Below are 24,529 nucleotides of genomic sequence, written 5' to 3'. Positions count from 1 at the left end.
AGCTTAAGGTAAATTACATTTTTTGTGCTGTGCTCTGGGGGCAAAATGATTTGGAAAAGAGTAAAAAAAAAAAAAACAACAACGTTAAAAAAAAAAAAAATAAAAAAAACGCAATTTTAGTGCTGCTCTGAAGCCTAAATATTTCAAAAAGTATAAAAAAAAAAAAAAAAAAAAAAAAGCACAGCACACCTATGCAAAATCAGCTACAAATTTAATTTAAAATAAAACTGGTAGCTGACTATGCCTAGGAACACATCCTCATATGGTAGTGGTGAAAAGTATCAGTGTCCTCCCAGTTTTGACTGTGGTATCTTATATGCACCCTGTTTAGTTTCCTAGTGTTGCCATTGGTCCCTCACAATTGTAATGCATGGACAGACCCACCGCCCTGCTCCTGAAAGGCAGCCCAGCCAGCAGACACACCCAGTCACCAGACCAGCCTTCAAGCAGACCAGCCTTCAATCAGGCCAACCTTCAATCTGAACTGCTGTTGAGCTGAGCAACTGCCGTTGAGCTGAGCAACTGCCGTTGAGCTGAGCAACTGCCGTTGAGCTGAGCAACTGCCGTTGAGCTGAACTGCCTTGTTTAATCTGACCTGCCGTTCAGCTGACCTGCTGTCAGGGCTCCAGGTATGACCAGAGATGTGTGGACTGACACAGGGAAATGCAGGCTTCAGGTATAGTATAAACAATACAATTTATTAAAGACTAAACAATACATAAACGCAGTGCAAGACTATACATAAACACTGCAAACAAACCAAACCTCCAACAGATAACAATAAGAACAATACTAAACGTAGTCGGGCAGGCCGGGTCGGTAGCAAACGGGCAGGCAAGGTACAAGGAGCAGGTGGAAGAGTAGTCAGGAATAGCCGAGGTCGGTACAGGCAGAGTTCATGCAGAGTCAGGATTCAAGCAGGCAGGATCAGGCTATAGGGGCCAAGGGAAACTATACACTATAAACTATGACTGCAGGCCTGGCTACTCTTTAAATACACCTCCTGCAATCAGCCTCAGGTGATGACTTGATTGCAGGAGTGAGCTTCTGGCTGCTGAGAGCACCCGCTGGCCAGCCCTGGTACTGCAGCCTAGACGTCAGGTGAGTCCCACTACCAGTGGTGAGTCCATTCCTAACAGTACCCCCCTCAAGGAGCGGCCTCAGAATGCTCCAAACAGTCCTTAGTGGGCAAAATGTTCCACCGCCCGGGTCAGGTAACTGGCTGGATATCAGGGCCTGGCACATCAGGCTGGGCAGCGGACGCTGGCACATCAGGCTGGGCAGCGGGCACCGAGTCATCTGGCTCAACAGCGGGCTCCGAGCCACCAAGCTCGACAGCGGGCACCGAGTCATCTGGCACGACAGCGGGCACCGAGTCACCAAGCTCGACAGCGGGCACCGAGTCACCAAGCTCGACAGCGGGCACCGAGTCACCAAGCTCGACAGCGGGCACCGAGTCACCTGGCAGAACAGCGGGCACCGAGTCACCTGGCAGAACAGCGGGCACCGAGTCACCTGGCAGGACAGCGGGCACCGAGTCACCTGGCAGGACAGCGGGCACCGAGTCACCTGGCAGAACAGCGGGCACCGAGTCACCTGGCAGGACAGCGGGCACCGAGTCACCTGGCAGGACAGCGGGCACCGAGTCACCTGGCAGGACAGCGGGCACCGAGTCACCTGGCACGACAGCGGGCACCAGGTCACCAAGCTCGACAGCGGGCACCGAGTCATCTGGTACGACAGCGGGCACCGAGTCATCTGGTACGACAGCGGGCACCGAGTCATCTGGTACGACAGCGGGCACCGAGTCATCTGGTACGACAGCGGGCACCGAGTCATCTGGTACGACAACGGGCACAGAGTCATCTGGTACGACAGCGGGTCATCAGGCTGGGTAGCGGGCACCAGGTCATTAGGCTGGGTAGGGTCATTAGGCTGGGTAGGGTCATCAGGCCGGGTAGGGTCATCAGGCCGGGTAGGGTCATAAGGCCGGGTAGTGCACACTGGGTCATCAGGCATCAGGGCATCAGTGTCAAGGTCCTACCTTTTCCCAGAGGTTATATTACTCCATGTGCTGGCATCCATCTTGGATTTCTGCTGAGCATGGTGGGAATCTTTTATGCCTTCAGGTCTCTGAGGTCCATCCCCCAAAGGGGTGTGGCTGAGTACATATAAGCCTGTGATCCGCACATGCTCTTTGCACTTGTGTCTTTGTCTTGCTACAGCTCTGTGTATATGCTCGTGACTCTTCTGGTATCTGACTCGGCTTGTGACTAAGACCATTCTCTGTGTTTTCCTTCGATCTGACCTTCTGTTGCTGAACCCGGCCCGTGACCTGTGATTCTCTGTCTACTGTTCTGTACCGTTTTGTCCCGTTGTTGTCGACCCGGCTTGCCTGACTACGCTATTGTCATTCTCACCAGCTACACGCCATTGGCGGCGGCCATTACTGCAGCCGGGGTGTCTCGGGGGCCGTGACCTGGTTCCTGGCTGCGTCAAGTCCATCCCCACCATCAGGGGCCCTGGTGAAGGGCAGCCTGGGACTTAGACTCTGCGCCCTGAGGGACTTCGGTCTGTTGGTGGTGGTTGTCGTCAGCCAGTGCGTTACCCTGCCACTAGGCCTACCTGTCCGTTCCACAGCCCTGCCCTGACAATCAGGCTGAACAACGGAAGGCGGGTTCTCAGACAGCAGGCTGACTGGTTTGGATACTGGTAGGATGGTACTGGTTTGAAAGAATTTTTGCTTCTTCTGGGGTTTAGTTACTGGGGCACTGCAAGTAAATGCAGGTCTGTAAATGGATGGAGTAGCTGGAGAAAGAGAAGAGTTGGAGGATGGAACAGAGGAGGGAATAGTTGCTACAGTGGCCTTTTTTACAGGGTTAAAGGCAGGATAGGTGCAGTGAGTGGAAACAGGGTACTGACATGGTAGATAACAGGGTATATTGGGCTGTAACTGGGGGTGCAGTGGGAAATGGAGGAAGAGAGCTTTGAACAGAGGAATAATTAGAAGCAGGACTGGTTTGTTGCAAGCTGACTGAGGCTGGGTGTAACAAGTCTGACCAGGACTGTAGTATTGGTTGAACAAAACTCGGCTTACACATAGCCTGTCTGACCAAAGACTGCACTGCATTTATACACTCCACTAGCACATGTGGTGAACATGCTGAATAATGTTCCCAGAAGCAATCCGGATCATCCTCCAACAACCATACCAGTGATTCTATTTGATCCACACTGAATGGTGGAAGAAAGTCATTCCTGCTTTCAGGGGTATTAGATGAAGCCAACTCAACACAAGCATGAATCAATGGTTGCACCTCGGAGAACTCCGTGCCCTGATCTACTAGGGAATCAGCGACCCGTATGCACTCTAGCAGCGGATCTCTGGTATACTCCTGCAGAGTCTGATAGGCATATTCTCTGTCATCTAGCAGACACAAGTATATAACCACCTCCGGATGCATCCTTCACAACAACAAGCCAAGATGGCTTCCCTGTGCAGCCACTTCTGGTCAGGAATGGCCTTGGTGTAATGTCAGGGCTCCAGGTATGACCATAGATGTGTAGACTGACACAGGGAAACGCAGGCTTCAGGTATAGTATAAACAATACAATTTATTAAAGACTAAACAATACATAAATGCAGTGCAAGACTAAACATAAACACAGTGCAAGCAAACCAAACCTCCAACAGATAACAATAAGAACAATACTAAACGTAGTCGGGCAGGCCGGGTCGGTAGAAAACGGGCAGGCAAGGTACAAGGAGCAGGCGGAAGAGTAGTCAGGAATAGCCGAGGTCGGTACAGGCAGAGTTCGTGCAGAGTCAGGATTCAAGCAGGCAGGATCAGGCTATAGGGGCCAAGGGAAACTATACACCAAGGCCCTGACTGCAGGCCTGGCTACTCCTTAAATACACCTCCTGCAATCAGTCTCAGGTGATGACTTGATTGCAGGAGCGAGCTTCTGGCTGCTGAGCACCCGCTGGCCAGCCCTGGTACTGCAGCCCAGACGGCAGGTGAGTCCCACCACCAGTGGTGAGTCCATTCCTGACACCTGCCTTGTTTGAGCTGACCTGCCTTGTTTGAGCTGACCTACCTTGTTTGAGCTGACCTGCCTTGTTTGAGCTGACCTGCCTTGTTTGAGCTGACCCGCCTTGTTTGAGCTGACCCGCCTTGTTTGAGCTGACCCGCCTTGTTTGAGCTGACCCGCCTTGTTTGAGCTGACCCGCCTTGTTTGAGCTGACCCGCCTTGTTTGAGCTGACCCGCCTTGTTTGAGCTGACCCGCCTTATTTAATCTGAACTGCCGTTGAGCTGAACTGCCTTGCTTAATCTGACCTGCCATTGTACTGAACTGACGATGAGCTGACCTGCCTTGTTTGAGCTCACCTGCCTTGTTTGAGCTGATCTGCCGCTCAGATGACCTGCCGTTAATCTGCCTTCAAGTAGATCAGCATTTTAAGCAGGCCATCAATCAGACCAGCCAGCAGACCAGCCTTTAATCAGGCTAGCTATCAGACCAGCCAGCAGACCAGACTTTAATCAGGCCATCACTCAGACCAGCCATCAATCAAGCCAGCAAGCAGACCAGCGTTTAATAGGCTTAGCCAGCAGAAAGGCCTATAGGCAGCCAAGACCCACCTTGACAGTGCAACTAGCATGATCACGTCATGGAGGATCTTCCTCAGCCTGAGTCATCTGTGGCAGCCCAGACATAATACAAAAAAGTGGTCCTAATTTCCAGTATTCAACCCATATCTCATGCTTCTGAGTTTTTCCTTATTTTTTTGTTTTTTTTTGGTCTCCTCAACATGAAACAGAGCAAATTTAAGATTTTTTTTTTACAGAAAAAGATCATCCTACTATTGTGGAGTCCCAGTCAAACCCTATAGAAAAAGAGAATCAATAGCTAATTGTTGTATTTTGCCACAAACTTCCACTTCCATAACTAAAAAGACAAATGATGGTGATGCTGGAAAGACCGCTGTTTTAGTACACATTGGCTGGATCAGTTTTCCTGGCTTGCTTACTCCAAGAAAAATTATATAGTTATATGTAAAGTTTGCAGTCGGTTTCCCCAAATTTCAGATGAAAAATGGGCAAATGCCGTAAAAGCTCCATTTAAAATGGAAACGTTTGTATGGCATGACAAATGTAATAAACACAAAGAGAATATTGATAAGGGAAAGGCTAGAGACAACCCTGAAGAAAGACCTTTAGCTATTTGTATCAGAAAAATGGACACAGCAATGTTTCAGCACATTACACACGTTTAACATTGCTTATTACATAGCTAAATGTGAAAAGCTATTTCTAGATTTCCCTGATTTAGTAACATTGAGTGCCATACTAGATGTGCCAGTAATGCAGAAATATGCAATAAAATAAAGTGCAGCGCTAGAAAAACAGAATAAAAAGTTCGCTATAAAATTCGATATAAAAAGTTCGATCAATAAATTCAAAAATGCAATCGGTCCATGAATGTGGTGGACACAACTTAGAGTGATCCGGGAAAATGGCAGAAATGCGCACTCACCGACCGCACATAGGAAATGCGCATGTGTATATCAAATCCTACAGATGTTGTTATCCCCCAGGGAGAGGTGTCATCAACCGATCTGCTGGACTTACAGGGCCTCCTTAGGATGAAGATGAGTCAGCCAGACAGAAGGTTCCCTCCAGGTAAAGGCTTCCCTCCTCTGGAAGTAGTATGTACAGTTGTGACCAAAATTATTCAACCCCCACTGAAATTGAGTGTTTTGGCCAGTTTGACATTGCTTTTGATCATTCAGTCATCTTGCTTACATTTACATTAAAGAGGCACTTGTAGGTCAGACAAATATAACATAACAGTTATAATGAAATAACCACAAATGTCTTTTCTGTGCTCACAGCATTATCAGTTTTATTCAACCCCCAAGTGACATTCAATCTTAGTACTTAGTACAGCATCCTTTTACAGTTATAACAGCTTTTAAACGTGAAGCATAGCTTGACACAAGTGTCTTGCAGCGATCTACGGGTATCTTCGCCCATTCTTCATGGGCAAAGGCCTCCAGTTCAGTCACATTCTTAGGCTTGCGCACTGCAACTGCTTTCTTTAAGTCCCACCAGAGGTTCTCAATCGGATTTAAGTCTGGTGACTGCGATGGCCACTCCAAAATGTTCCAGCCTTTCCTCTGCAACCATGCTCTAGTGGACTTGGAGGTATGCTTGGGATCATTGTCCTGTTGAAAGGTCCAACGTCTCCCAAGCCTCAGGTGTGTGACGGACTGCATCACGTTTCCATCCAATATCTCCTGGTACTGAAGAGAATTCATGGTACCTTGCACACGCTGAAGCTTCCCTGTACCTGCAGAAGCAAAACAGCCCCAAAGCATGATTGACCCTCCACCATGCTTCACAGTAGGCAAGGTGTTCTTTTCATCATAGGCCTTGTTCTTCCTCCTCCAAACATAGCGTTGATCCATGGGCCCAAACAGTTCTAATTTTGTTTCATCAGTCCACAGAACACTATCCCACAACTTTTGTGGTTTGTCCACATGGCTTTTGGCATACTGCAGTCGACTCTTCTTATTCTTTGGAGACAGCAAGGGGGTACGCCTGGGAGTTCTGGCACGGAGGCCTTCATTACGCAGTGTGCGTCTTATTGTCTGGGCTGAAACTTCTGTACCCACATCTGACAAATCTTTTCTCAGTTCCTCAGCAGTCACACGGGGACTTCTCTCCACTCTACGCTTCAGGTAGCGCACAGCAGTCGAAGTCAGCATCTTCTTTCTGCCACGACCAGGTAGCGTTTCAACAGTGCCCTTTGCCTTGAATTTGCGAATGATGCTTCCTAAGGTGTCTCTTGGTATGTTTAACATCTTTGCAATCTTCTTATAGCCATTGCCCTTCCTGTGAAGAGAAATCACCTCTTCTCTTGTCTTCCTGGACCATTCTCTTGCCTTCACCATGTTTGTAACCACACCAGTAAATGTCTAGAAGGAGCTGAGTATCACAGTCATTTTAAAGCTGCCTAATTGGTGCTTATTATGCTTGATTGCTGCTCGGTGACATCCACAGGTGTTTTCAATACCTGATGGAAAGCACCTGTATGAACCTCTGTTCTTCAGAGTGGTAGTCTTTAAGGGGTTGAATAATTGTGGCAATGAAGAAACCACATAAGAACCATTTACTACTGTATTACATAAACAATTGATGTCATTTTAGTTGCATTTGGGTAGTTACAACGTCCTTGTAGGATTTGATTCTGAATACAATTCCAAATGTACACTATAGTCCCTAAACCCCTTTACAGCATTGGGGGTTGAATAATTTTGGTCACAACTGTAGCTGTGTCTGCTGACCCCTCAATGAGTACCCATAGTGTAGTATATTAAGTATCTTATTGGTAAAAGCAATATAGTAGAGCAGGTCAGTAATAGTGCTGGCAAATGCCTGGAAACACAGTATAAAGACAAAACGTACCACTGACCTAAATATAGCTGGCCACCAGACCTCCTGGTGGTCTGAGCGGCAATGAGGCGTCACAGGCTGTCAGTTCCTCCTGAGGCCTTTCGTGCTAAGGCACATCATCAGAGGAGACACTGACAGCTCTGTGACAGACGCCGGGTGTTTAAATAATGGAGAACGGGGAGTCGCACATGCGCACTAACTCGCCGCCATTTTTGGGAAGACCAGGCAACTGCGCATGCGCGCACGGAAAAACGCCATTTTGCCATGGATACACAGAACTGTCAGCCTGAGGCATAACACTCATTGCTGACAGAGCACATTAAAGCGCATTTGAGCCAGAGAGAATGGCTCATGATCCCAGGGGAGGTGGATGAGGTAACAACTCAAATTTACACTTGAGTATAATAGCCTAAACCCTCCTCCCGAATGATTTAGCATCTAAGCGATGATTAATAAGGGAAATAATAATAATATACCCACGGCATAAAGAAGCGCTCCGAGTGCCAAGGTCTCCAATTAAGTATTTATATAAAGTGTAAAAAAACAATAATAATAATACACACATAGTTATGTGCAATAAAATAAACAGCCGTTCCAAAGACGGAAATCATTACTCATGTACAGAGTTTCCCGCTACTGTTTAAATGGAACAGAATTATCTGCATATAGAAACACCGTTTCTTTTCCAAGGACGATAAAAAATATAGCTGAGGTATAATTATGCACAGCCATCCAAGCGTATAGAAAAACGCTTGAATACCACAAATAGTGGTTGGTGGTCCCAGGGAAATAATGATAATAGTAATATCAGGACCCCTAATCGGTGATGCATCACCAGAGTTGGTGAGCTTTTGGGGGAAATTATACGAATTCATCCACGGCATGTGCAGGTGCTTAAGGTGCAGTAATAGATAATTAAAAGAAATATAGAAATGCATAAATATACGAAAGGAAATATATCCTTATAAAAATTACCCTTGATAATACACTAAGAAATCCATAAAATAAGGAATATAATAGCATAAAAGAATAGGATAGCTTAAAAATCCATAAAACCAGTATAAAACCCCGTATTCATCAGTCTTAATAGTGCAATCGATAAAACCATAATGCAATAGAAAAAACGTCAATCAGCTTAATGGTAAATGTACAGGGTGCTAATTATTAGCTATAAAGCAATTGACATAGATCTCGATGTTTGTCCCCTGGGGTGTAGGGTATCCAATTCATAGACCCATTTTGTTTCGGCTTGTGACACGGCTCGTTTTATTCTGGCCTCTCCAGTGTGGTGATATTACTTCAATTCCCACAAACTTGAGAGAGGAGGGGTCACTATTGTGGAACAGCCTATAATGATTTGAGAGTGAATGCTCTCTGTAGCTTTTCTTGATATTGGCTACATGTTCTCTCAAACGGGCACGAAGTCGTCTAGTCGTCCGCCCCACGTACTGTTTTTGGCATGGACATTGGAGGAGATACACCACAAATTTACTGTTACATGAGATAAACTGATTAATAGTGTAAGTTTTCCTGGTTATGAAAGATGCAGAAATATGGAAGTAATGTTCAATGCAAACAATTCATTCATTTCTTTGCAAGAATAATCAGAGAAAGTTTTGTGGCAAACATTAAAAAGTCACCTTTTGTTGGCATAATGATTGACGGATCTACAGATCGAACCTACGATGAATATGCAAACATTTATGTCCATTATGTTTTAGAAGGAGACGTCAAAGAAGATTTTTTGGGTACATTTGTGCTAGAAAATGCTACTGCCAAAGGTTATTTGAAAGGATTGACTGCCCTTATGGATAATTTGCATCTTAATTACAAAGGCTCTTCATGGGTTGTGGGCTTGGGAACGGATGGAGCTGCAAGCATGCTTGGCCACAAGTCAGGTTTAGCAGTCCAGATGAAAGAAGTCCGCCCACAGATGATCAGCATACATTGTGTGGCTCATCGCTTGCAGCTTGCGATCTTGGATGTTTGCAAGGAAATCCCATACCTACAAACATTCGATGATGTGGTGTGGCAATTTTTCAAATATCATTGCTCAGCAAAACGCCTTATGCAACTTAAAGATCTCACAAACACTTTAAGTTAGGAAATCTTGAAAATTAAAGATGTACACACAGTGCGCTGGTTATGCAGCAAAGTTGAGGGATCATCTGAATCTGCTGAAGTTAAAGGCATCCTGAAAGACCTGAAACAGCTGAAGTTTGTGAAACTTTTGCATTTCCTATTCGATTTTTATAGCAAGCTGAAACCTTTGTCAGAGGGTCTTCAGACCAAGGAGCTTATGATCTGTCAGGTAAAAAACAAACTAGAACATGCACCTAAAACTCTCCAGGATCTTTCTGATGGGAAAGGAAAAAATGAACTTGAATTTCTTAGTAAGTTTACAGAAGATGGAAAACTGCATGGGCTGCAGCTGACCAACCTTCAAGCTGGTGACAGAGAATTTCAGTCTATACGCCAATCTGTATTGGCCAAAGCAGAAAGATATTTAATTTTAAGGCATTTCTCATTCTCCTCAGATATTGTACAATCTTTCAATATATTTAACAGCGTGTCTTGGCCAGACAAAGCACACATCTTCAACTTTTGCAATGACTGAGTTGCACAGAATTGCAAAACATATTTTTGATAATCCGTTTGAAGACAAAATTGAGCTGTTAGAAGCAGAGTGGGCTGACCTAACACTCCATTCAAAATGGTCTCTCTTTTAATGAGACTCTGAAAAGATTGAATCAGCAGAAAGAAAGATTCAGCAACATACTCGCTCTGGTCAATTTCTGTGCCGTAATTCCCCCAACAACCACCTCATGTGAACGTGGCTTTAGCTACCAAAATAAAGACAGTCTAGCGTTCATCACTGACAATGGAGACTTTGGATGATCTTTTGATGATTGATGCTAATGGACCACCATTAAAAGAGTACAATCCAAACAGCCATTGATAAGTGTTTTTTTTTCATCAGAAAGGGGACGTTACACAAGTCTTGGTCTTGCTGTACAACGAAAACCATTGCAAATCTTGGTGTGAAACTGGCTTCCTACTGTTTTTTTTTTTTTTTTTCCAAAAAATTAATTCTTTGGTGTGTTTTTTCTTCATGGAATAGATGGCAATCCACACACAGCCATTGAAGCGGTATTTTGCATCAGAAAAAGGGTAATAAACAAGTCTTGGTCCTGCTGTACAATAAAAACCATTGCAAATCTTGATGTGAAACTGGCTTCCTACTGCTTTTTGTCGTCCCAAAAATAATTTTTTTGGTGTTTTTTTTTTCCTTAATTGAATAGAATGCAATCCACACACAGCCATTGAAGTGGTATTTTGCATCAGAAAAAGGGTATTACACAAGTCTTGGTCCTGCTGTACAACACAAACCATGGCTGCTCTATTAGCACATCTTTGTTAAACTGTTTACTATTGTTATGCCATGTTTTTTGGCATCTAAATAAGCACTTTTTTTTTCTTAATGGACTTCTTTAAGCTCTCTTTTAATAAGATGCTGGAGAAAAAAAAATCAAAATGTTTACTATTGTTTATTTTATGCAGTGTTTTAGGCCATCAAAAGAGGCACTTTTTTTCTTAATGCCAAACTTCTCTAATGTCTCTGCTGGAGATAAAAAATACAACTTGTTTACAGTAACTATTGTTCCATGTTTTTTGGCATCAAAATAAGCACTTTTTCTTATGCTATACTTCTGTAAACTAAACTTACATCTTTTAAGAGACTTTAGTTACTAAAGTATCTTTTTAAAGATGCAGGAGATAAACATAAAAAATACAAAATATTCACTACAGGTTTAAAGCTGTAAAACTTGATATTTTGATTGCACCCTATTGCTATTAAGCTATTGCTGTTATTTTTAAATTGACATAATAAAGCTATGTTATGATTGCGTTTTTTATATGTTGGACTCTTTATTCTAAAGAAAAATGTAATTTCATAAGCTTTAAGGAGGCGGGATTGGGGGCAGACCTGGGCAAGGTTGCGTGGGGCAATTGGTGGAGAGTAAGGTTTGTGCCTGGCTAGTAGGTCTAAACTCAAAATTTAAAGACGTGGTCTAACCCTTGTATATGTCATATGTAGTGGGAATACTTTAATTTTTCACAATTATTTTTAAAGAAATATTTGGCGCAAATATTCTCAAAACAGAATTGGATTAGGAATAGACACACAAAGTTGTCAAACATCAGCTGTTAGGAGAGGGGTGTCATTAATTTGAAGGTTGGACAGATGGACACTTACAAGAACATCAGAGAATGACGATAACCATTCTCTAAAAAGACAAAACAGATCTGTCCAAAGATATAGCAAATATTACAGCAAAAATCCCTTTAACCACTTGCCCTCCAGAGGATTTACCCCCCTTCCTGACCAGGACATTTTTTTTTTTTTAGCTGTGTTACTTTGACAATTGCGTGGTCATGCAACACTGTTCCTAAATGAAATTTAAAAGAAAAATATTCCTGCACCAATACAAATTGAATGAATCACCCTTCTAAATTGCTGCTGTACAAAAATTGTGAATACACAAACAGTGAAATGTATAAATAAACAGCGCAAAATAGATATTAATAAATCACAAAATTTCAAAATCCCATATCACTTAGTGTGTATTTGTATCAAAAAAATCTTCAAATAAAAAAACTCCATAAAGTCCCTTGTGGTGAAAAATAAAGACCTCCAAATTAAATTTCTAGCCTTCCACCTTTCACCCGTGCACACCAACATCAAATGCACTCACCAGATTTTGGTGAATGTAAAGCCTTTGGGAATTTTATAGGGAATCGCAAGCCCTCTTTTCATCCGCTCAATGTTAGCCTCCCCAAGATAAGATCCTCTTTCAGGTCCTCACCGTGGCCTCCTCGCTTGATCCACCGTGTTGTCAAAGAAGAAAACTTACATAGTGTAATATTGCCAAGATCAATCTAATACCATAATGAACAGACTCCAGGCCACTCACATTTCAATAGCTAATAAAGGCACATTTATTAGGCCCAAGACAGCCTGATGATCACAGCCAGCACATACTCCAGGGTTCCCACATCAATGCAGTCAGATGAGGCAGAGACTCAGCAAAGAACCAGCCTAAATCGCGCAAAATGGCCGCTGGAACGCACCGCTCGGCGTGCGCTCCACTCACCGGAAGTGACGTCAGACGTACGGCAAATGGACCGGAAATGCGTCAACGCGTTTCGCCCCTCCCATCGGGCATTCTCAAGACGTTCATTTCCTGCACCACACACCTTAAATACCTCACAAATGGCCCGCCCCTCCACTCTAATTGCTCAGCACTCCTCTCAAGGATTACTAAACACCGCCCACACTGCCCATTGACATGGGAATCCTTCACAAATAAGGGAAACATCATTAAAAACCAATTGGAGTACTCAATACATCCTGATAATCACCATATTTAAATCTCTCTACATGGGTTCAAAAAGCCATCAATATACATGTATATGGTACAACCTTTTAATTGAACAAACTATTAATCAAAAACCATATCCAAATTTAACCCTTACGGATACAAAAAAAACTTTTCCATATACATAATATATAAACACAAATAAAGATTATATATATATATATATATATATATATATATATATATATACCCCTATATGGACAAAATAATCCATTATCCATTAGTAATCCTTGAGAGGAGTGCTGAGCAATTAGAGTGGAGGGGCGGGCCATTTGTGAGGTATTTAAGGTGTGTGGTGCAGGAAATGAACGTCTTGAGAATGCCCGATGGGAGGGGCGAAACGCGTTGACGCATTTCCGGTCCATTTGCCGTACGTCTGACGTCACTTCCGGTGAGTGGAGCGCACGCCGAGCGGTGCGTTCCAGCGGCCATTTTGCGCGATTTAGGCTGGTTCTTTGCTGAGTCTCTGCCTCATCTGACTGCATTGATGTGGGAACCCTGGAGTATGTGCTGGCTGTGATCATCAGGCTGTCTTGGGCCTAATAAATGTGCCTTTATTAGCTATTGAAATGTGAGTGGCCTGGAGTCTGTTCATTATGGTATTAGATTGATCTTGGCAATATTACACTATGTAAGTTTTCTTCTTTGACAACACGGTGGATCAAACGAGGAGGCCACGGTGAGGACCTGAAAGAGGATCTTATCTTGGGGAGGCTAACATTGAGCGGATGAAAAGAGGGCTTGCGATTCCCTATAAAATTCCCAAAGGCTTTACATTCACCAAAATCTGGTGAGTGCATTTGATGTTGGTGTGCACGGGTGAAAGGTGGAAGGCTAGAAATTTAATTTGGAGGTCTTTATTTTTCACCACAAGGGACTTTATGGAGTTTTTTTATTTGAAGATTTTTTTGATACAAATACGCACTAAGTGATATGGGATTTTGAAATTTTGTGATTAATATCTATTTTGCGCTGTTTATACATTTCCCTAAATTAAATTTGTCCATTTTTTTCCCCATAATAGAGCTTTCTGGGGAAAAAAAACTGCATTTTTGCTTGCACATAATTGGATGAAAAGAGTACCTGTCACTGCCTATTGCTATCCCAGGGGATATTTACATTTTCTGTGATAACAATAAAAGTGATCAAAAAATATGATAGGGACAGTGTAAAAATAAAAAAAGCAAAATAAATACTTATAAATAAATACCCCCCCCCCCCCAGTCAGACCGAGGGCAGGAGCACTAGACCTGTGTAAATCTAAAGTGGTAACTTGTAAAGGCTTTTAAAGCATCGCTTATGGATATTAAAAATGTATGTAGTTTGTCACCATTGCACAGGTGTGTGCAATTTTAAAGCATGTCGTGTTTGGTATATATTTACTCGGCATAAACATTCCCATATACACACTCCTAAACCTTGTGGACTGTCTTCCCAGAAGAGTTGAAGCTGTTATAGCTGCAAAGGGTTGGCCAACTCAATATTGAACGCTACAGACTAAGACTGGGATGCTATTAAAGTTCATGTGCGTGTAAAGGCAAGCATCCCAATACTTTTGGCAATATAGTCTATACACATATTGGGATTTTTTTTTTGTACTAAAGACATGTAGTAGAATACATTTTGGCCTATATGACTAAATTTGAGTTTATTGGAAAACATTGGGTGGGGGGGTTAAAACTTTTTGGTCTGTTTTTGTTTATATCACAAAAATAAAAAAAACACTGGTGATCAAATACTACCAAAAGAAAGCTCTATTTGTGTGTAAAAAAGGACGTACATTTTGTTTGGGTACAGCGTTGCATGACCACACAATTACCAGTTGAAAACCTTCTAGGGCTGAAGTGGTTAAATACCACATGCTTGTACCACTTTTTTAACTCATGCTGCTGTCATCCCTACCTTAAACTGTCTCACTAGTAAATGCTGCGGTCTCATCTCCACCTTAAAATGTCTCACTGCTATGCATGGCTCTTTCTGCAAAACTCAGTATAATTAGTCTACATCTTTTTGTCTGTTTGTGGTGATTGATTCTCACCTCCTTTTTGCATCTCTGTGATCAGAGAATCAATCATCTTTTATGACTTTGGCCTATGGCTGGTCTGGCTTTGACCAATCCCCTCCCCCATTCATGTGTTCCTTATCAGTTCATAATTGGGGTGGAGAAGGATTCCTCATTTAACCATCTCCCTATAAATTTAGACCAGCTTATGGAGGAAGTTGCAGATGGGGCATTGTCCTGTGTGAGTGCATTTTCTGCCTGAGTGCAAAACAGTAGTTGAACACAGCAGTTTAACCATTTCCCTCCCAGCCTATGGCCAGATGGCGGCTGACAAAATCCTTCAGCGTTCCGGGTGGACGCCATATGGTGTCCTCCCAGGCATGCGCAGTTTGCGCCCCTATAGAGCCGCGCAGCGGTGCGCTCTGTCACTGGCCGTATACCTCAGACACGGCCGATGACAGATCTGAGTACCGGCCCCGTTGCCGGTACCATGTGACCTGCTGTGACCAATCACAGCAGGTCACATGACAGTTGTATATAATGGATGGCTTCATTCCTCCAATCCATTGTATACTAGTGTGCCTAGCTGTGAATGGTCACAGCGATCACATGCACAAGCTGGGCCAATCACAGCCCAGCTGTGTTATGTTATTAGCCGTGGCGAAATCACAGCTAAGCACAAAGAAGAAAAAAACTAAAAAATACATCCTAATTTGGGCTATTTTCACCAAAGAAATGTAGCAGAATACATCTCGGCCTAAATTTATGAAGAACAATTATTTATTTGCAAACTTTTATAACCAAAACAAAGAAAAACGTGTTTTTTGGGGGGTTTTATTCTAAATTTTCTGTCTTTTTTTTGTTTAGCAAAAAATAAAAACCCCAGTGGTGATTAAATACCACCAAAAGAAAGCTCTAGTTGTGTGAAGAAAATAACATTTTAGTTTGAATGACAATTGCGCGGTCATACAACATTGTACCCAAAGTGTGACAGCGCTGAAACCTGAAAAATGGCCTGGGCAGGAAGGGGGTAAAAGTGCCCGGTATGGAAATGGTTAACTAAAGCAGCAAGAAGATACAACAAAGACCTCTACTGCACTCTGGATGGACTGCAAGAAAAACACCCTGGGAAACATCTCCTACAAGTCTGATTCCAACTCCATTTACCTATTAATATGAAAAGGAGGAATAGATGGGACATATTCGTATTCTCTGTTCTCAAAATCTCATTTCTTTACCCCTCTGCTCCACCTCAAAGTGTGTACAATCCATCAATCTCTAGAAGTATCAGACTTACTAGTTCATCTTACTTAGCTGATGACTGAAATAAAAGAAGCAGATAAATGGGGATACAAGTATATGCTATTTTGATGACCTGAAAGGATTAAATGAGTGATTTCTAGTGTTTCTTCAATAGCAGCAGACAAAACAAACATCTGCATAGCAATAATTGAGTCTCAAGTCATATTAATCTCTCCCAAACATGTCCTTGTACAAGAGATATTGGGGGTATGAAATTCTTGCTTAGTATAGCCAATGCATCCTAAATAAACATCAACATTATAATTATATCCTAAACAAAGTAGCTATAGATGGAATCTGCCCATTCTTATTTGAATTGTAAGACAAAGGGAATGCCTTTTTAGTAATGTATGCCTTTAGGGAAGGGGTGTGCTGGCAGCATATTTTTGTTGCCCTCTTGTTCCCTGATAATGGCAACAAGACCCATTTTTCATACAGTAGATGTGCCTTTTCAACTTCTGACCCATTTTTATTTTTTTTAGTACTATTACAGTTAGGGTTTACATACATGCTAACATACGAACGATAAGCCACTCCTTTTTTGCTCCCATTTGGCCTGTTTAATATTTCTTGTTGTCTTTTGTCCTGTTAAATATACTACTAATAAAAGCATGTTATGTACTTTAATGAGCAGCATTAAACGTTTTAAATGTGCATAAACTCATTTCAAACATAGTGCTAATGATATAGTGGAATATAACTTTGAAAAATATTTTAGTCCACAAATCCCATGTGCAACACAGTATGCAATTCATATCCGTTCATAAATCAAAAATATGAAAATTAAGAACTGCAAGCAAAATCCTCACTGTGCACTTCCATACCACAGGTGTATAACAAATACTCTTACCAGAAGGGAATGGCCTCCTAATATCAGTGCTCATATAAGCACAGGATATCTGTCTGGTTCCCAGGACTGGAATCAGCCACTCCTCAGTAACACCTCCAAAACCATGCGTTGTAAGATTGTGCCACATAAGCAGACACGATCGTGTAAGCTCTGCACAAACTGTTGGTGATATATAAATCCTGTATAATAAATCCGCAAAGAAGAATTTTATTTAAAAACCGCCTTAACAACTAATATACACAATGGAAAAACAGTGCCAAACTTCTTCCACAGTGCATGATGTTACCGCATCTTGGCTCCGCTCTAAGAACATGGTCAATATGACATCATTAGGGGTAGCCTGTTCTGTTTGATCAATGCAAAAAAATACATTATTTCAAGGAATCTATCCAGCCCTCTGTCTTCTGCGCTTAACAAAACAAAAAAAACAAGTGGATGGGATTGACACCATTCCTTCTGATTTGAGTCCAGCGAAAGCAGCCCACAAGGTCAAATTAGGAGCTGAATACATTTTATCAGGATTGACAAGTATTTCTTGGTACCTGCAGAGTCTTTAAAAGAATAACACATGGGATAATGTGCATTAATGTGTGCTCTTAATGATCCTAACTTTTTCTTCCTTGTGTATCCACAGGCAAGGACCTTAAAAGTTACTTACCTGATGTCAATGCTATTCTTCAGTCAGATGAACTTGACAGTTTGAAGTCAAACCGATACTTTGAGTTTGTTCTGAAAGCAAACTATGAACATTTTTTAAAGGAACATGCATAACTGATTTGCTAATACCTACTCTTTTTGTAACTGCTATACGCTAATAAAATCCAAACTTGTCTCATTTCATGTATTACATGGGTTAATGTGTTGTGTGTGTGTGTGTGTTCATTCTAACAGTTGCATAAGTAACACAGGTTGTATTAAGTCAAATTAACCAGTTGAGGACTTTGAGTGTGCAATGTGCATCCAGAAAAAACTTTAAGTACACAGGGCATAAAAATTGGAACTTCTCCTACATTTCTCCCAAGAGGTTTTGATCACAGGCTATTAGACTTATGAAAACACTTCACACAACCATGATCATAATGATGCCTGTATCCCCCTGCTTACTCTCTCTACCTGCCCCCTTCTGTTTTTTTCTGTCACCCTCCACCGCTCCCTAGCAGCCTTTCTTCTGTTGTCTGCTCCTTCACTCAGTTGTCTGCTCCTTCACTCAGTTGTCTGCTCCTTCTTGCCACTGTATACATATGAGATGGTTTGACACTTAACAACATCACCTCACCAGTAGCCCTAGAGGACTTACCTTACCACTTTCTACTACCTGATCTTTTACACACCCCAAAGCATCTCAGTCTCTATTCTTTGAATGAACGGGATTTATCTTTATGCAGTCTTCAAAACGTTTGGTACACTCTTATGTATGCTGTTCTTTTTATACATTGTGAAAATCAATAAAACTTATTGAACAAAGAAAGTGGAATAATCAAGATTAAGTTAACACCTCTTGTTGTCTTTGTTGTTGCTCCTCCCAAGATTGAGGATATTTACAAATAACATACAAACAAGAAGAGCACACACTTAGTGCAGTAGAGCTAAACGCTTTAATGTGTAAATCAAATGCAAATTGGCCCCTCTAAACTATAATAGAAAAGACTAACTCAACACTCCCCAGTATGGGTGCCTCTCTGTGTTCACACTTGTAGTCCTAGATAGCAGTTCTGCAGTGATGGAGAAATAGCTGCAGCTTGAAGGATCAAACCAAAGGTCATACAGGCACAGTGTGTTGCAGGAAATCTGGATTACTTCACATTTGGGCAGAGCAGTGAGCATGGCTACATTTTTCGAAGGACCATCCTCTTTGAAAAGCCTACCTAGAGGGCATACCCTGATTTGCTTTATATAGGAGAAGGAGGAGGAGTGCATGCACAACACTGCAACCCGATATTCTCAATGCTGACAAGGACAACAGCCGGCAGACAACGTTGACCAGCTAAACCATACAGAAGCCTCTATCAAAACAAATACTTGTAATGAGCACTCTCCTGAATAAACACAGTGTACTGGGCAGTAGCCAGCATACAATCCAGCAAACCCACGGAATTGGTGACTTGCTCAAAGCTATAAAAGCCTCTTACTAATATTTGGCATATTTAAACTCCAAATTATACATATAAATAAATGAAAAAATACCTTCTGTACAAAAGTTTAAATATGAAGCTTGAAAAAACATAGTGACTAAGTGGCTTGCATCTCTGCCTGGCAGCACTAGGGTCATTGGTTTGAATCCCAACCATAGCGCCACCTGTAATATTTAGAATTCGTAGTGGTGGTAACTTCCTTGTAATTCTTTCTCAGCTGTCGGAATTGGCTTTTCGATAAATTCCAAATCCTTTTCGGATGATGGCAATTCGGATGATAGCATGGAGGTAAGAATTACCAGCAGACTCTAATTTTGAAAGGGGACCTCAGGCCCATAGTTAAATTCGTGCAGCTTAGTGCGAAACTCATGCCGCATGTACTGTGCTGTGTATTTGAAGATCATACTCATTCTCAAATGTAAAATAGTTGTGACCTAAACAAAAACAGGCACTATCTAAGATAAGTTGGGCCTATGTTTGATGCAATCTGGAATCAGTCGTCAAGTAGTATTATAAAGCTCTCAGACCTACCCCATGTGAGATGGCTGTATATAACGAGTTTTCATCCATTGATAACCAGATGTAGCTTCTATCCCAAGTATAGTGTTGGAGCGTCGCCAAGAGATGTAGTGAGTCTCTGATATATGATGGCAGTGATTGTACAAGCAGCTGTAAAAAAAAAAAAAAATTACATTTTTGTCATAAACCATCAGTGAGACTCTCCATGTACACTATAATTGGTCTACTTGGGGAATTGTCCCCATCCTCATGGATTTTCAGAAGATGGTAAAAATATGGTGTTTTCATCAATTCTGCAAAGATCTAAAATATTACCCTTTTTCGCTATGCGCTTTACCCTCGAGATTTGAATTAATTTCTGAATGCCTCTAGGGGATCACGGGATAACTTAGTGGTAGTAAAGTAATTTTTTTCTCTTGTACCTACAGGTAAGCCTATAATAAGGCTTACCAGTAGGTACAGTAAATATCTCCTAATAGTGCACCGTTAGGCAATATTTACTTTAGTAGCACCGGTGATGTCACCAACGCATGTACACTGCGCTCTCAATAGATAGTGTGCCATCCATTGAGAGAGCTGTGCCACGGCTGAAGTCCATGAACCCAGATGGAAGACCAGGTGAAGATGAAAGCCCTGGGGTGCTGAGACAGTGCTCCGCTGGAGGGCTTCATTTTTAGTTTTTCATAATGTGCTAGCATGCGATGCATACTAGCACAGTATGCTCTTGACTTTCAGAGAAAAGATTTTATTGCATTTTTTTTTTTTGCAGTTTACTACTGCTTTATTGTATATGGATCTGCTTGAAAGGTGTATATCCTCAGCAATATAAACTTTTTTTTTTTTTTTTTATTCTGGAGGACTATGCTACCTCATTTTTTTCATATTGTTTTATAAGCAGCTCTGATTTGTAGTTAGTGTGCTCAGAGCTAGCATGTCTTCTTTACTCAAATTTTGTTATGGGAAGTGGCACTCCGATCCCTGCTCTTAACTTAAAGAGATCAGGATAGGTAATCTCATAGAATGTTCCTTTACATTGGTGGGATTAAATATTGACTTGGGTCTAAAATCTGTAAATAGAATTGGGGAGCCACCATCAATCAATCAACTCTGTTTAGTGTACCAAAATTGGTATATTTATACTCATGCCCTATTAAGCTGCTACAGCAAAAACTTTTCTGTGTCTTAGATTGTAAGCTCTAACGAGCAGAGCCCTCTTGTACCAAATTGTATTGTAACTGTAATGTCTACCTTAATTTTGTAAAGCGCTGTGTAAACTGTTGGCGCTATATAAATCCTGTTTAATAATAATATGTAAAATTTCACCTGAACCTAAACTGTTGGCGCTATATAAATCCTGTTTAATAATAATATGTAAAATTTCACCTGAAGCGCTATAATAAACTCTAAACATAATTAACCACTTGCCCTTCTGAGGGTTTACCCCCTTCCTCACCAGGCCATTTTTTGCATTACGGCACTGCGTTACTTTGACAATTGAGCAGTCGTGCAACGCTGCACCCAATTGAAATTTACATCCTTTTCCCACAAATTGAGCTTTCTTTTGGTGGAATTTGATCGCCTGTTCGTTTTATTTTTTCTGTATAAAAAAGAAAAATCTACAATTTTGAGGAAAAAATATATTTTTGACTTTTTGCTATTAAACCTGTCCAGTAAAAAAAAAATAAAAAAAATCTAATTTCGTCATACATTTAGGCCAAAATGTATTCTGCTACATGTCTTTGCTTAAAAAAAATCCCAATACGTGTAAATTAATTGGTTTACTTGAAAGTAACTTTTACTTTTTTTTTAACTAGTACTGGTGGCGATCAGCGACTTAGAGCGGCACTGAGGCGGACATTCTGACACCGGGGGTAACTTTGTGTCATTGACATCCCTAGTGACACAAATACTGTGATCCATGCTAAAAAAAAAAAAAAAAAGCACTGACACTGTACTAATGGCACTGGGCAGGGAGGGGTGATCAAAGGGTTAACTGTGTGCTGGCTGTGTTTTACGATAGGGCAGTGTCTGTGTGCATCACTGTAAGCACACTACTTTGGATGGCCATCCAAAGCGGTGTGCCCGAGCTGACAGGGAGGAGAACTGTTGGTAAACAAAACAGTTCTCCACATCGGAGATCCTTGGTAATCACCCAGCGCCGACAAGTAATCCCCCTACCCAGAAATGCGAAATCACGTATATTTACATGATTTTGCACACCCATGTTGCCCTGTAGCAGTATTTCTGCTATAGGGCAGCCCAGAAGCGGTTAAATAAATTATGGAAAAAATGTGCAAAAATAATTACCGTATTTTCCGGCGTATAAGACGACTGGGGGGCGTATAAGACAACCATGCATAAAAGTGGCCACCCGCCCAAGTCTATAACTGGCTTATGAAGCAAGGACACATAAACAGGCATCACATAGTGAAAAAAAGGGGGAGAGAACAATGTTCTTGGACAACTTGCCAGCCAGCTTGCTAACAACCAAATTAACCTGTCTAACAGTATGCGTTTATAACAGGGGTTTAGTTAGCACACATTTGCAAATACATACGTAAGCCACAGAGCCACGAGGGGCCTTTAAGAGGGGTGGCTCCCTCAGGTCCACCTGCCCTTGATCTATCCATTAAATGCATGTGCCTCTACTATGGGGACTCACAAATTTTAGAGTTAGGACCACGGATGATCAGGGTGCCGTGTCGTGGCTCTGTGGCTTACGTATGTATTTGCAAATGTGTGCTAACTAAACCCCTGTTATAAACGCATACTGTTAGACAGGTTAATTCGGTTGTTAGCAAGCTGGCTGGCAAGTTGTCCAAGAACATTGTTCTCTCCCCCTTTTTTTCACTATGTGATGCCTGTTTATGTGTCCTTGCTTCATAAGCCAGTTATAGACTTGGGCGGGTGGCCACTTTTATGCATGTTTGAGTTTTTTGGTACGTGGGTGCACTAGGGCCCTGGTTGCCATTGTGCTACATGCTGGGGTCCAGTGCACTCCTTTGCCTTTAAGAGGGGTGGCTCCCTCAGGTCCACCTGCCCTTGATCTATCCATTAAATGCATGTGCCTCTACTATGGGGACTCACAAATTTTAGAGTTAGGACCACGGATGATCAGGGTGCCGTGTCGTGGCTCTGTGGCTTACGTATGTATTTGCAAATGTGTGCTAACTAAACCCCTGTTATAAACGCATACTGTTAGACAGGTTAATTTGGTTGTTAGCAAGCTGGCTGGCAAGTTGTCCAAGAACATTGTTCTCTCCCCCTTTTTTTCACTATGTGATGCCTGTTTATGTGTCCTTGCTTCATAAGCCAGTTATAGACTTGGGCGGGTGGCCACTTTTATGCATGTTTGAGTTTTTTGGTACGTGGGTGCACTAGGGCCCTGGTTGCCATTGTGCTACATGCTGGGGTCCAGTGCACTCCTTTGCCTATAAGAGGGGTGGCTCCCTCAGGTCCACCTGCCCTTGATCTATCCATTAAATGCATGTGCCTCTACTATGGGGACTCACAAATTTTAGAGTTAGGACCACGGATGATCAGGGTGCCGTGTCGTGGCTCTGTGGCTTACGTATGTATTTGCAAATGTGTGCTAACTAAACCCCTGTTATAAACGCATACTGTTAGGTTAATTTGGTTGTTAGCAAGCTGGCTGGCAAGTTGTCCAAGAACATTGTTCTCTCCCCCTTTTTTTCACTATGTGATGCCTGTTTATGTGTCCTTGCTTCATAAGCCAGTTATAGACTTGGGCGGGTGGCCACTTTTATGCATGTTTGAGTTTTTTGGTACGTGGGTGCACTAGGGCCCTGGTTGCCATTGTGCTACATGCTGGGGTCCAGTGCACTCCTTTGCCTTTAAGAGGGGTGGCTCCCTCAGGTCCACCTGCCCTTGATCTATCCATTAAATGCATGTGCCTCTACTATGGGGACTCACAAATTTTAGAGTTAGGACCACGGATGATCAGGGTGCCGTGTCGTGGCTCTGTGGCTTACGTATGTATTTGCAAATGTGTGCTAACTAAACCCCTGTTATAAACGCATACTGTTAGACAGGTTAATTTGGTTGTTAGCAAGCTGGCTGGCAAGTTGTCCAAGAACATTGTTCTCTCCCCCTTTTTTTCACCGTATAAGACAACCCCCTACTTTTCCTGTTTAAAATGTAGTGTTTGGGCTATACTCGCCGTATAAGACTACCCCTCTTCCAGTGCACACCAGTGGGAGGAATAGTGCCCCATCATTGGTGTCAGTGGGAGGAATAGTGCCCCATCATTGGTGTCAGTGGGAGGAATATTGCCCCATCTTTGGTGTCAGTGGGAGGAATAGTACACCATCATTGGTGTCAGTGGGAGGAATAGTACCCCATCATTGGTGTCAGTGGGAGGAATAGCGCCCCATCATTGGTCTCAGTGGGGGCAATAGCGTCCCATCATTGGTGTCAGTGGGGGCAATAGCGTCCCATCATTGGTGTCAGTGGGGGGAATAGCGCCCCATCTTTAGTGTCAGTTGGAGGAATAGTATCCCATCATTGGTGTCAGTGGGGGGGGGGAATAGTGCCCCATCGTTGGTGTCAGTGGGGGGAGGAATAGTATCCCATCGTTGGTGTCAGTGGGGGGTGGAATAGTGCCCCATCGTTGGTGTCAGTGGGGGGGGAGGAATAGTGCCCCATCGTTGGTGTCAGTGGGGGGAGGAAAAGTGCCCCATCGTTGGTATCAGTGACACCAACGATGGGGCACTATTCCTCCCACTGACACTTGCTGACCCTATTCCAGTACGGTGCTGCTGCAGCCAGCATATGTGGTTGCAGCAGCACCTCTACACGGCACACT

The 24,529-nt window shown here is 42.6% G+C and overlaps 1 protein-coding gene across 1 annotated transcript in view; it reads left to right on the top strand.

The window, feature by feature from the left end:
* The window catches only part of LOC149442005 (nuclear pore complex protein Nup133-like), a 227,330-nt gene extending 209,442 nt beyond the window's left edge, over positions 1 to 17,888 (top strand). The window contains exon 11 of the mRNA XM_089656648.1: positions 17,688 to 17,888. Coding sequence (XP_089512774.1) covers positions 17,688 to 17,824 — 137 coding nt within the window. The 3' untranslated portion in view covers positions 17,825 to 17,888. The remainder of the gene's footprint in view (positions 1 to 17,687) is intronic.
* Positions 17,889 to 24,529: the final 6,641 nt, after the last annotated feature.

This window comes from Staurois parvus, unplaced genomic scaffold (assembly GCF_062004578.1).
Source record: "Staurois parvus isolate SC_StPar_1 unplaced genomic scaffold, SC_StPar_1.0 ptg000925l, whole genome shotgun sequence".
Taxonomy (NCBI): domain Eukaryota; kingdom Metazoa; phylum Chordata; class Amphibia; order Anura; family Ranidae; genus Staurois; species Staurois parvus.
Note: the sequence above shows the minus strand (reverse complement) of the source record. Positions and strands in the feature narration are given on the sequence as shown.